Source organism: Chlorocebus sabaeus, chromosome 5, assembly GCF_047675955.1.
Source record: "Chlorocebus sabaeus isolate Y175 chromosome 5, mChlSab1.0.hap1, whole genome shotgun sequence".
Taxonomy (NCBI): domain Eukaryota; kingdom Metazoa; phylum Chordata; class Mammalia; order Primates; family Cercopithecidae; genus Chlorocebus; species Chlorocebus sabaeus.
The window spans coordinates 47,404,683-47,417,622 of NC_132908.1; the positions used below are offsets into that span (position 1 = coordinate 47,404,683).

At 51.9% G+C, this 12,940-nt stretch overlaps 1 protein-coding gene across 2 annotated transcripts in view; it reads left to right on the forward strand.

Annotated features, from left to right (window-relative positions):
* Window positions 1-1,967: 1,967 nt before the first annotated feature.
* NKD1 (NKD inhibitor of WNT signaling pathway 1) overlaps window positions 1,968-12,940 on the forward strand; it is an 83,527-nt gene continuing 72,554 nt past the window's right edge. Inside the window, exons 1-3 of one of the 2 annotated variants that reach the window (XM_007992878.3) lie at window positions 1,968-2,168; window positions 2,295-2,327; window positions 2,999-3,132. In XM_007992878.3, coding sequence (XP_007991069.3) covers window positions 2,144-2,168; window positions 2,295-2,327; window positions 2,999-3,132 — 192 coding nt within the window. In that variant the 5' untranslated portion in view covers window positions 1,968-2,143. The other variant, XM_007992891.3, reaches the window with a different exon arrangement.

Genomic DNA, 12,940 nt, shown 5'->3' on the forward strand with positions numbered 1-12,940 from the left:
CCTTTCTAGAACAAGTATGAGTCTGCATCGGAGAGTGGTTGCGAGGACTATGCATGATGGAGGACGAGGACTGCACATCAGAAGTACTGAATGAAGAACTGTAACATCAAAATGACAACAGTAATATATTTTTGTGGTTTCAGCACTCCTCAAATGAAACCCCCCAGCCAACAGGATTATAATGTACCTGCTTATAACATTAGCCTTCGTTTCTACCAAAAAGGGTGTGTATAAAAGGAAGCTTGGAAGATGAAAGTAAGACACTTGGATGAAGAGGTTTATGACTCTGGGGGGCTGTGAATTCCTAATGTCCTTTTGAGACATGTAGATCTTCCGGAGCGATGTTTCCCAATGCAGTAACCACAATGCCAAGTGCAAATGATCACTCGCAATATGGCTAGTCTTTGAGATGTGTTTTAAGTGTAAAATACACACTGAATTTTAAAGACTTAGTGCACTACAAAGAATGTAAAATATCTCATTATATCTTGAAATTATACTATTTTAGATATACGGTGTTCCCTTGGTATCTTTGAGGACTGGCTCCAGGATCCCAGAAGATACCCAAATCCCCAGAATTCAAGTCCCTTATATAAAATGTCTTGTAGTATTTGCATATAACCTACACATACCCTTCTGTATACTATAAATCATCTCTAGATTCCTTGTAATTCCTAATACAATGTACATGTTATGTAAATAGTTGTTATACTGTATTAAAAAGTTTTTTATTCTTTATTTTTGCTGTATTATTGTTTGCATATTTTCAGTCCACAGCTGGTTGACGCCACAGATGTGGAACCTGTGAATAGGGAGGGCTGACTGTATTGAGTTAAGCGAAATATATTATTAATATTTCATCTATTTCTTTTCACTTCTAAAAGATGTGGCGACGAGAAAATTTAAAATTACAAATGTGGCCCACATTATATTTCTATTGGGCAGTGCTGCTCTGGAGAGTCGGCAAAAAGGGCAGAATGGAGCCTCCATTTTACAGGTCACAAAACTGAGCACAGGGAATTCACGTCAAAGGTCGGGGCTGGTTTCACTCTGAGCTCCGGCTTTTCTTTTCCCACGCCCGAGCTGCCTGGTACCAGGATGAGCGTAACACGGACCCACAGTGTCCCCAGAAGGGGGCAGGCGTTCTGAGAGCCACAAAGGTGGGGTAGAACCCCTTGATGTCCACCGCCCCCCCACCCCCGCCGCGCGACCTCCCCGCAGAGACCTCCCCAGACAAAACAAACAAACCCATGGGTCTGGCGAACTGCAGCGGGGAGCGGAAACCAAGGAAGATCAAAGACCCAGCGGTTACCCCCTTCCGGGCCGCGCAGTTTGGCAGCGCGCCCCGACCCGGGCGGGCACCCACGGGCCCCTGGACGAGGAGATGCGAGAGATTGGCTGATAATGGGGCGCTTTGGACGTTTGTCGCCGCCAAGAGAGGGCTGGGCCCACACTGACCCAGGGTGCGCTGGGGTCTCCTCCTGGACTTCCCAAATAAGAAACTAGAGGAGTGCGCTGGTGGGGGGCGGGGCACGGGGCGGGTAATGAACACTTTCTGTAGAAGGTAGGTCGTGGGAAGACTGGGAAAAGGCAGCGCTGTCGAAGCTTGCACCTGAGCAGCTCAGGTCTCCGCTCCCGACCTCAGTTTCCCCACCTGTAAATTGGAGCCGCCGAGTCTCGCCCTGCCCGTTTAGAAGGAACCTGGAGCGGAAGGAAGTGACAGTACAGTTGGCGAGGGCCGGGGTGTTCTGTCCCAATACGCCTCCTGGAAAAGCTGCCCCACGGGGTCCCCAGACCGCGGCCGGGAGCGCGGTCTGTGTCCGCCCCTCCGGTCCGTGCCCCGCCCCCGTCCCCGCCCCGTCCCCGCCCCCTTCCCCGCCCCCGCCGCAGCCCGCCTCGCCTTTGATGCGCCGCACCGGCCAATGGGCGCGCGGGGAGGCGTGGGCCGCGGCGGCGGGCTGGGGGCTCCGCGCTCCCGGGCGTCAGTCGGGCCGCGGCTACGGCGGCAGGAGCGCGTCCCGGCTCCGCCTCGGGCTCCGCTCGGCTCGGAGGCTGAGGAGAGGAGGAGAAGAGCCAGGCGAGGCGCCAGGCCAGCGGGCCGGGCGCATGGCTTAGGGACGCTCCCAGCCGCCGCAGCCCCAGCATGGGGAAACTTCACTCCAAGCCGGGTCAGTGCCCCCGCCCGCGCGCTCGCCCCGGGCCCCGCCGCCCTCGCCGCCGCGGTCGCTAACTCTCTCCCTTCCTTTCTTTCCTTCTCCCGCCGCCGCCGCCGCCGCCTCGCGATGTGCCTACAGCCGCCGTGTGCAAGCGCAGGGAGAGCCCGGAAGGTAGGGGCGCGCGGGGCGCAGACCTCGGGGATGGACGCGGGGGACACCGCGGCCGCGGCAGAACGGCCCAGCCCACCAGGTCTTATGACCAGGGCCACCCCCAAGCCCCAGTTCCGGCCACCGGCTCCCCAAGCCCGCTCCCGGAGCAGCCTTCGCGCCCCCTCCTCTGTCCCTTCTACCCGCTCCCCGCGGTCCTGCGCTCCCACCGCTGACCCTCAACCCCTCCCCCTCCCGCGTCCCTGCCCTCGGCTCCCAGGGCGCCCTCTCCTCAGACCCCCGAGCGCCTCTCTGCAAGACCCTGCCCCCTCTTCCTGCCCCCCGGCGCCTTCTCCCGTATCCTGGCTCCTGCACCTACTGCGGCCCCTCTCCTGACCCCCAGCCCTCTCCTCTGCAGTCCTGGCCACCAGCGCTCCCTGGTCTGATCCCCAAACCCGTCCTCCAGGGGTACTGCTCACCCCTCTTGCCCTCTTCTGTCTCCTCGCTCCTGGGTCTTCGCTGAACCCCCCTTTACTTACCCGCGTCCCTCTCGGCTCCTGCCTCAGCCCGTGAACCCCCTCCTGGCTCCCGTGCCGTGGCCCTTCGCCTCCCACCACGCCTCCTTCTTCCCTCCACGGGGGTAAGTTTTGGTCCCCGGAGCCAGACTCAGGGGCTTCATGTCGTCCCCGCCCCAGGTGACAGCTTCGCCGTGAGCGCTGCCTGGGCTCGGAAGGGCATCGAGGAGTGGATCGGGAGACAGCGCTGCCCGGGCGGTGTCTCGGGACCCCGACAGCTGCGGTTGGCGGGCACCATAGGCCGAGGCACCCGGGTATGATTCCCCACCCTGCCCCACCTCCTGGCCTCCTTTCGGCCTCAGAGATGGGTCCCCAAACCCATGCACCCCAACTTTGAGCACTTTCCTGCACAGCTTCTGGGTCTAAAAATCTCTTCTCAGCTGCCCCCTGCCCCACCAACGCGACCCTCTTCCCGCATGCCTTGGAGAACCTTGAAGTGCCCAGCTGGAGGCAGAGGGCTGCCTGGGGGAAAGGTCCTAGGTGGGGAGGTGGTGAAGGTCCAGTTGATGGGGAAGCATATCTGTACCGGAGGGATTTGGGGGCCTGCTCTGACTTCTACCTTGTTTCTGCCACCAGCATTCAAAGGTGGAGGTGGAGTAGGGGCTAGGGAGAGGGCGGTATTGGGGTGTCTGGGTGGAGGGTAGAGCTGTGCTAGCCCCAGGATCTGAATATGTTGTGATTGTCTGTGGCATTCATCAGTGCCACCTGTACAGGAACCCCAGCAGAGCAGGCGGCCCTCTGGGTGGCAGATCTAGGGGGACTGAGACCTGGCAGACCCCTTACTTGGCACATGAGAGAGAGGGCCTCATTCTACTGTAGCCTGGGCACAGCCCTGAGCCTTCACCCCATGGGTCCCTGAGGCTGGAATTCCTGGAGGAGCACTAAGTGTGATGGGAATGAGTGAGTCCAGCCCCAGCTCCTGGCCTGGGACTTGGCGTTCACAGATGTCCTGTGAGCTCCGGAACTCTGCACGGGGCTTTCAGGCGGTCTGCGTGGAACTCGCGCAAGCCTAGGATCAAAGGATGAATCAACTTTTTGATGTGACATTTAATTTTTTTTTTTTTTAACTTAGAGGGGGAATAGACTGAGTCTCAGGTCTGGTTAGTTCTTTGGTCTTATCCATGGGCTGGGGAGAGGCCAGTGGAGACTTCAGATGTGTGTGTATTTGGGTGGTGGGACCTGGCAGCCCGCTTGCAGTGCTGGTGTCAGGAGGTGGACCTGTGGATAAAGTCAGTTCCTGTGTGTGGATGAAATAACCTCTGGGCCTGGGAGAAGCTCCCCTGTCCTCCTCCACCACCACTGCTTAGCTGGGGGCTTCTCTGTCTTCTGTTGGCTTGGTCGGACTTGGAGCTGCTGTCCCCTAGTAAAGGTCAAATCTTGGTGGGTGGGGGGCACTGCAGTTGAGGCCCTTTAAAAACAGAACTACAAACCTTCCCTTCTTCTCCTGCCCTTTCTAGTTTTTGATCTACTTATTTATTTAAAGACCAACGAAAATGGTCTAATTTAGCCATATGAACAAATGCATTTGCAGCTCCAGACAGAGGCCCACTGAGTGGATTTCCATTAATCAAGTTTTGGGTTTTTTCAGCCTGTTTATTTTTACAAAGTATTCCTGCAGAATGACATTTATTTGCAGTCCCTCCTTTTTCTTTTTTTCCTGAACTGCCAGGCAGCTTGCTCCGTGCTAGAGGGAAAACTTGAAATACAACGAGGGCTTACTTCAATTGACTTTTATCTTCAAAGCCATAACAAATGTTACCCGCATGTTTTTGGTGGGTCTCCTTGGCATCCAGTCTGGGAGGATGGGAGGGAGGAGGAAAGAGGGAGAGGAAAACAAAAGTCTGTCGTTTTTAATTAAATAGTAGTGTTCCCAGCAAGAGGAATGCAGGCCAGTAAAAGTTACCATTGGGGGAAGTGAGGGAGGATGGGGAGGGGGCCCCAGCTTAAGTCTGTGGCTTTGGTGAAGTCACGGAATTCTGTTGCCTGGTTTCTTCCCCTAGCTGAGGACAGCATGGGATGGTGCCTGTCCCCCTCCCTCCCTCGCCCCCTCTCTCAGAGAAATGCTGAGAGGTCATTAATGTTTGTTCAAAGTACTTTTGAAGATGTGAGGCTCAGAGCCGTTGGTGTGACATGTGTCAGGTGGTTGGAGGGTGGGCCCCAGTCATCAAAGATGTTAAGCAGGGGGCCAGCCTCTGTCTCCTTGGGAGTTGTTCTTGCTGCTGGGGACCCAGACGCCTGGGTTTTCACCAACCTTGGCCCCAGATGGCCCAGCCAGTGTGTCTGCAGAGGTAGTAATAAGGAGTCAGACCTTCAGGGGGAGTCCAGGGTGTGGAACAGCACTCCAGGCGTCCTCCAGGTGATTTCAGGTGGTACCTGGATGAACATTTTAAATCTTAATAGTTATCTTTTTTTTTTTTTAACCAGAAAAAAAAAATAGCTAGGACATCAAACCCATGATTTTGCAGATATTTTTGCTTAGGATGAAGCTAATTTAAAAAAGAGTCTAATGTGAAGTCGATTCAGAGAAAAATATTAAGTACAAGTGGTCAAAATTGTGAATGTGGGAACGGAATGCCCAGTTTGGGAAGCACTGAGATATTGAACAGGACAGCAATGGGCAACCCTCAGGCTAGTTCATTTCCTCGATTCCCTCTGGTGCCGAAGGGGTAGCTGGTAGGTTCTTCCATGATATTATCAGGATGTAGGAGGGCATGGGCTGCAAAGTCTGCTGGTTTCTAAGGGCTGGCAGAGGTCCTCCCACCAACCCCAAGCCTGTTTTGGGGCTAGTCTCTGCCTCCAGTCGTTTATGTGGCCTGTCAACTAAGTGGCTGGAGACACAGTGGCTCATCCAACTAGTATTACTGTTATTGCAATAATAACTAGTATTTATTAAGTGCCTATATGTGTCAAGCACTTTGCTTACATTATCTTAATCCTCCCCATAACCTTGTAGTGTTGACAGCCCGCTGGTGTGGACTGTGTGTTTCTCCCTTTCTGGAGTTTCTAGGAGAAGCCATGTGTAGAGAAGCCCTGTGCCAGGACATCCGCCTGGAGGGTGCTGCATACAAAACTCCCAGAGAGGGGATGCTTCGAGATGAGCCAGTCATGGGGCAGGCAGAAGCAGGATGGCCCCTGTTTGCCCTCTTCCTTCCTGACAGGATCTGATGAACTTGGGAAATGTCCCAGATGAGTCCAAGTTGCACACAGGGTCCTGAGATGTGAAAGGGTGACCATGCTGGCATTAAACTAAGCCTGCCCTCTTAAATACAGAAATAAATGAGGTCAGGCTGTGTCCTAGTTATTTGTCACCTGTGCAAACCATTTTACCCTTGTATACCTTAATTAGCTCATCTGCAAAATGGGTATAATATTTTCGTCCCTGGCGGGTTATGATGGGATTATAACCATTGAACCTGGGAAGGAAGTTAGCCTACTGAGAGATTCACTGAAGACATTTGTAGGGTTGGAGATGGGGGCCTACAAACAGGGAGTGATAGGGCTGGGATAAGAGCACCAGAGGCTCTCTGCCTCCCCCACTCTCATGGCAGGCTCACTTGGAGGGACGCAGGCCAAGGGCTGGGCTTTTGCCCTTTCCATGGGGACATGAGCAAGTCCAAGGGAATATGGGCTCATAGGAGAAAAGGAATGAGAAATGGGAGGCACATGAGTACTGTAGAAGAGAAGCAATAAACTGACCAGCACACACGCCAGAGAACACTGTGTTAAACAGAATTAGAAAGCAAAATAAGCATCATAAACTCAGAGAGACAACGGAGGATGCTGGAAACATGAAGCAGCAACAGGCAGTTAGAGAAGAAAACCAATTGGAAACACTGGGTGTGGAAGATAGAATGGACAAGTGAAAAAGCTTAATAGATTGATTAAATAGTGCAGGGGACTCAGGTATCAGGTGGGAGACACTTGGTGAAGACCTGTGTGCCTCTGTATACACTCACAGGCCGATTGTGAATATGTACAACCAGATTTAAAACAATCTCCTCCCCACGGCCCCGATTGGCCCTTTTGTTCTTGTACAGCAGAGCTGCCTGAAGAAATAGGCTGAGAGCCATGGTGCAGGCAAGCCTGCCTCTGGATCAAAGGCGGCTGCCAGGCAGTTTGGTAATTTGGCTGGGGGCACCTAGTACATTTGGATATTTGGAGAAGATGAGGAGGGTGCAGGCTTACATGTCCCATGGGGACACGTGGGGTTGGGTGATGAGATTAGAGGCTGGCCCAGCTGTTGCCCGAGCGCCAGATTCCAAGGGAATTACCCTTGAATGATACCAGTTGGCACAATTAAAAGGCCCCATGTCTTTACCATATGGAAAGTGTTAGGCTTCTTTACGTGGTTTCAAAGCTATGTGCTGGGAGGTGGGCTTGACATTTGAGGTAGAGCATAAATTAAATATTTGGTGTTTCAGGATTAAAATATGATTTGCTTTAAGGCTGGAGAAGGACTCAGGGTGGAGGTGTTTGGGCTTTGCTCACTGGCATTTTCGAGTTCTCCGGGGAGGGTCCCCTCTACTCACGGGCACCAGGGCCAGCTGCCTGGCCCAGCCTGGGCACTGTCTTTCCTCCTGGGGGGTGGGAAGCAGAGGCTGGGAGAACTTGGGCTGGGCAGAGTGCCAGGGACTGGGGGGACCTTCTGGTTTTCCATAGGTCCCACAGGATGGGTGAGTGGCGGCCATGGGTGTCATCTTCCTAGTGCTTTAATGGGGCTTTGTGATGTGGTCTCTGGTAGAGGCTTCGAGGAGTATCTTGTCCTCACTTTGAGACTTTTCTTCTTGGGGAAGGAGGCCGGATGCCCCTGACCCAGACTATGCATGCCTTCTGTTCTCTAGAGCCCAGGAGCACCCTCTTCATTCACATTTTTGTAGGAAACCTGGGGGAAATCAAATCCAGGAGGCACCTGCTATGGGTCCTGCAAGGTCCTAGAACTCAGGGGACATTTCCTCTGCTCGCCCAGTGGGGATGTTGGAAGGTAGGGATGGACGGATTGATGGACAGTGTTGCTGTTTGTACCAGGAAGCTCAGGTACACTCTGGGATCAAACTTTCCCCGTGAGGGCATGAAACATCAAGGCTGAACTGTCAGCAGCAAAAAAAGAAGAAATAAATGAAGATACCCTCCCTGCCTGCTTTTCCCCCAGCTCCTCTTCCCTGGGCAGCTTCTTCTCTTTAATTCCTGCTTCCAAATTCCATCTTTTCCCAGGTCCTCCTGTCTGGAGTGGAAGGGTAGAACCAGGCCTTTTCTTTCAGGCACTCAGCTTAATGAATTAATATAAATTGTTATCAATAATTCTTTGTTTATCATTATTTTTTAGAGACAGTTTCACTCTACCACCCAGGCTGGGGTGCAGTGGCGTCATCATAGCTCACTGCAGCCTCACAGTGATCCTCCTGCCTCAGCCTCCCGAGTAGCTGGGACTACAGGTGCATGCCACTGTGTCTGGCTAATTTATTTTTATTTTTTCGTAGCAATTGGGTCTCGCTTTGTTGCCCAGGCTGGATTGAACTCCTGACCTCAAACCATCCTCCAACATCAACCTCCTAAAGTGCTAGGATTACACATGTGAGCCACTACACTTGGCCTTGTTATTAATTATGAGTTAATAAGTCCCTAACTGGGCCAGCCTCTGGGAATACAGTGGAGAATAAGAGAGACGTGGTTCCTGCCCTCCTGTGGCTTCCAGTCTGATGAAGGGGACAAAGCAGCAGTGAGCACGCAGGCCCATTCCTAGGACTACACAGAGGCACTCTGGGAGGGAGGGGGTAGGACGGGCCACTGAAGCTGAGGAAAGAGGAGGAAGGAGTTGGAGACTGGGGGAAGAGCTGACCAAGGCCCCAGGCTCAAGCTGCCCTTGTAAGATGGGGTAGGGGGTTGCCAGGAGGCTTCTGTGTGGAATCAAGTGGGTAATCAAGAAGGGAATGTGGCCTCCAAGTGGCTCTGCAGCCTGTGGGAACTGGAAGTCGTTCCTGGCACTGTCTGTGGAAAGCCTCGCATGTTGGTGGCTCTTGGCACATCTGAGTTACCTGTCTGTCCCTCTGGACAGGTATGTCGGGTGGAGCAGGGCGGGCAGTCAGCGTGCTGCCCCTGTGTCACGGACAGGTCCTTGGGGGCACAACCCGGCCTATTTGCGTGGGTGGCCCTGCTGTCATGTTGGGGAGGAGGCTAGCCGCAGGACTGCAAGCCCAGCTGTCAGGGCTACGGGGGACCTGTGGGGTGGGATTGCTCCTCAAGAAGGAGGCACTTCAGGGACCAGGGAACATGAGGGAGTGACCAGCGAACCCCAGAGAGAGCTCATCGTGCCCCAGAGCTGCAGCGTGCCTGTGCCTATGGAAAGAGGGTCCCCCGTGTGGGCTGAGCAAGGCTGTCTGAGACAGGATGTGCAGCCCTCCTGGCACTGGTGAGCCAGGTGCTCTGGAATCCTCCTAGCTCGGGGGTCCTGCAGCCTCGCCCTATGGCTGTGAATCACAACATGCTTGGATTTAGATGCTTTTGGATTTTTCACATCACTTGTTGGATTCCAAACCAGGCACTTCCGGCTGCCTCCTTGCCTTCCCTCTCTCTTGCCCACTCACACGTGTTCTTTTTGCCGCTCTTGTCTCTCACAGACATTCTTTCTCTTCTTCTCCCTCCCTACCTCCCTTCCCCCTCCTCCTCCTCCTCCTCCTCTCCCTGAGGAAGGAAAAAAATTCAGTCTCTCACAAACAAAATATCTGCCATTCCGTCGGAGGGAGAACTGAGGCAGGAGCCCAGAATATCCTGGAAGGAACGCCAGCGAGAGTTGAAGGCCTCAGTTGTTTAATCTGGAAGGAGGACTTTGATGTCACCCTGCTCCGTTTATCCTGGGAAGCTTCCCACTGCTTCATGGCTTCGACTCTCCGCGTGAAGGATGACCGAGCTCCTCCAGGGGCTGGAGGCAAGCCTGAGCAGCCCCGAAGGGCAGCCTGGTGATGCTGCGCTCCTGCCAAGCCCAGGTGGGGTGGAGAACCTTCTCTAAACAAGCACTTCCAGAGACATAAGTAATTCTTTGATAGCTTCCTGGGAAGGCAGAAGGGAGCTGTTTAGCCGTGTGGGCACCAGTCGTGGGGCTCTGGGAGGAAAGCCTCAGGTCTCCGCACTGAAGTCATCCCCAGCCTCAGAGTGGTGGCGGCGTGGCCCGCCAGGGTGGGTCCTGGATGTGTTTGTTTAGAGGGCTCTGAGGCATGGGTCTGGGCTTCGCTTTCCTTACTTGTTAAGTCACATGGGCTGTGGCATGTGTGTGTGGCCTTGTGTATGGCTGATGCCTTTCAGAGGACACCAGGGTATTGAGAGGGCTTCACATTGGTGTGGCCTCAGCCAAAGACTCCCTGCCTGGGCTTCAGATTCTCCAGCTGAGAAGTAGAATAAAATCATGGTAATTTAGCACTGTCTATTGAGTGCATTCATTCATGCATCTGCAGTAGGGTTTTTTTTTTTTTTTTTTTTTTTTTTTTTTAATTTAGAGACAGGGACTCACTATGTTGCCCAGGCTGGTCTTGAACTCGTGGCCTCAAATGATCCTCCTGCCTTGGCCTCCCAAAGTGCTGGGATTGCAGGTGTGAGCCACTGTGCCCAGCCCTATATATATATTTTTAACTTTTATTTTAGGTTCAGGGTACATGTACAGGTTTGTTATATGGGTAAATTGTGTGTCATAGGAGGTTCATGTGCAGGTTATTTCATCCCCCAGGTAATAAGCACAGTACCCAATAGGTAGTTTTAGATCTTCAGCCTCCTCCCACCCCGCACCCTCCAGTAGGCCCCTGTGTCTCTTGCAGCAGGCATTGAGTACCTGCTTTAGGCCAGGGACACCTAGAAATGCTTAGTACCTAGAGTGAAGGCCTTGATTTCATGGAAGTTGGCATCTCATAGGAAAACAGAAATATTTTCATAAACAAGTTGTACAATTTAAGTTGTGATATGTGCCTCCAAAAAGTACTGGATGTTTTGAGAACATGTACCAGGGGTCAGAACTCATCCGGGGTGTTATTCATTCCACAAATATTTGACTGCTTTCTCTATCCCACGTGCTGTGCTTAGGGTGTTGTGGAAATTGTGAGGACTAGGACATAGTTTTTGCCTCTGTGAGAGTGGAACTAAGCTGTTCCCATTGCCTTTCATCAATTTTTCTTCTCTTATTGCATTGGTTAGAATCTCTCATACTCTATTTAACAACTACCAAGTATGATACTTTTTGTTTAAGAAAGCTTCCTTCAACTCCTGGCTTTCTGAGCTTTGTAAAATCAGGAATAATTATTGAATGTTGTCACATGCTGTTGGGATGCAGATGGAATGGATCATTCTTTGCTAACGTGGTGTGTGATTTGTATGCTTGATTTACATTGCTGGATTTCCTAGTGCAACCTTCTTGGCCCTGCAAAATTCTTTGTCATGATAGATTATTCTTTTAAATGTGACCGCATTTGATAGGCTAATATTTCACTTTGGATCTTTGCATGAAGTACTCAGTGCAAGTTAACTGTTAAAGTATAAAACCATAAGGGAAGCACAGGGCTGTGGAGGTTGGGGAGGGTTTTTTTGAAGGAGGTGGGCATGTGAGTAGGGATTTGAAGAGTGGTAAGACTGAGATCAGGGGTTAGAAACTTAAGGACCTACAGGGGCCAGAGAGGTCATATGAATGAATGCCACCGGCTCAGTGGGAGACATCTGAGAGGGGTGGGAACCGGGGTGACCTTTGGGGAACACACACCCTGCCTCAAGGGGGCAGTGCCACTCAACCCCAGCCAATCACTGCCATGTGGGAATATGACCCTGGTGTTGCCACATGGGCTGATCATTAAGAAAATCCAGCTGTCTGGATTTTTATGTGAAACTTTTCCAATTTAAAAAATTACTGTTAACCAATTAAAATTTTTAGAAAACACTTTTTTTGGGTGACTCAGACGACTGGATTTGGCCTGTAGTACTCTGGCTTGTGTTTGCTGATTTAGACTTTTAAGATTCTGATGGTGGTGGTGGTAGAGAAGTAGTATGTTAGTGATAAAAGGACACACGAGTGAGTATCATATGCACTAAACATTGTGCCTAATACATAATGCATTCTCTTGTAGAATCCTCACAACTGCCTTAGGTATTATTCCGCTATCACATAGATGAGGAGGCCAGCCCAGCAAGTTAGAGTCACTAGCCCAGCCAGGGAGAGCTGGACTCAGGCTGCATCCAAGGCAGAGAGTGCAGGCCAAGCAAAGCCTCAGTGCCAGGAAGCTGTGCACAGTATATTTCAGTCTGGTGGGAGAGCAATGTGGGAGGCACAGGAAGGGTAAGTAAAAATGTGGGCTGGGATGGGAGGCCGAGATGGGCGGATCACCTGAGGTCGAGACCAGCCTGGCCAACATGATGAAACCCTGCCTCTACTGAAAATACAAAAAAAAAAAAAAAAAAAAAAAAAAAAAAGGCCGGGCATGGTGCAGTCACCTGTAATCCCAGCTACCTGGGAGGCCGAGGCAGAAGAATTGCTTGAACCCAGGAGATGGAGGTTGCAGTGAGCCAAGATCATGCCATTGCACTCCAGCCTGGGTGACAAGAGTGATACTCTGTTTCAAACAAACAAACAAAAGATGTGGGCTGGGAGACTTTATGCTGAAGACCAGCATGTGCCCATAGAAGGTGCCAGAGGTGTGCTTAGAACTTATAGAATCAGACTTCCTGGATCCGAGTCCCAGCTGCACCTCTCCCCAGCACAGTGGGGCCAAGTGATGGCTCATCTCTGATTCTCAGTTTTCACATCTGTGGAATGGGTAGAGCAATGGTTCCTACCTCATGGAGTTGTTTTAAGGGTAGAAATGGGTTCATTTCGGCAAGTTAAAGAATAAAGAAGATGTCACCCCTTCTCTCGCAGCTTGCCAGTGTTGTTTGCTAGTGATCACCCAGATGTGTGCTAAGTGTGGTACCAGTGTGCTAAGTGTGGTGAAGGAAAAGTATGGGGAAGGAGAATAAGGGAGGATTCTACTTCGGATTAGGGAGTGATGCGTAAGTTGTTAAGACCCAAAGAATAAATAGGAAATAGCTAGGTGATGA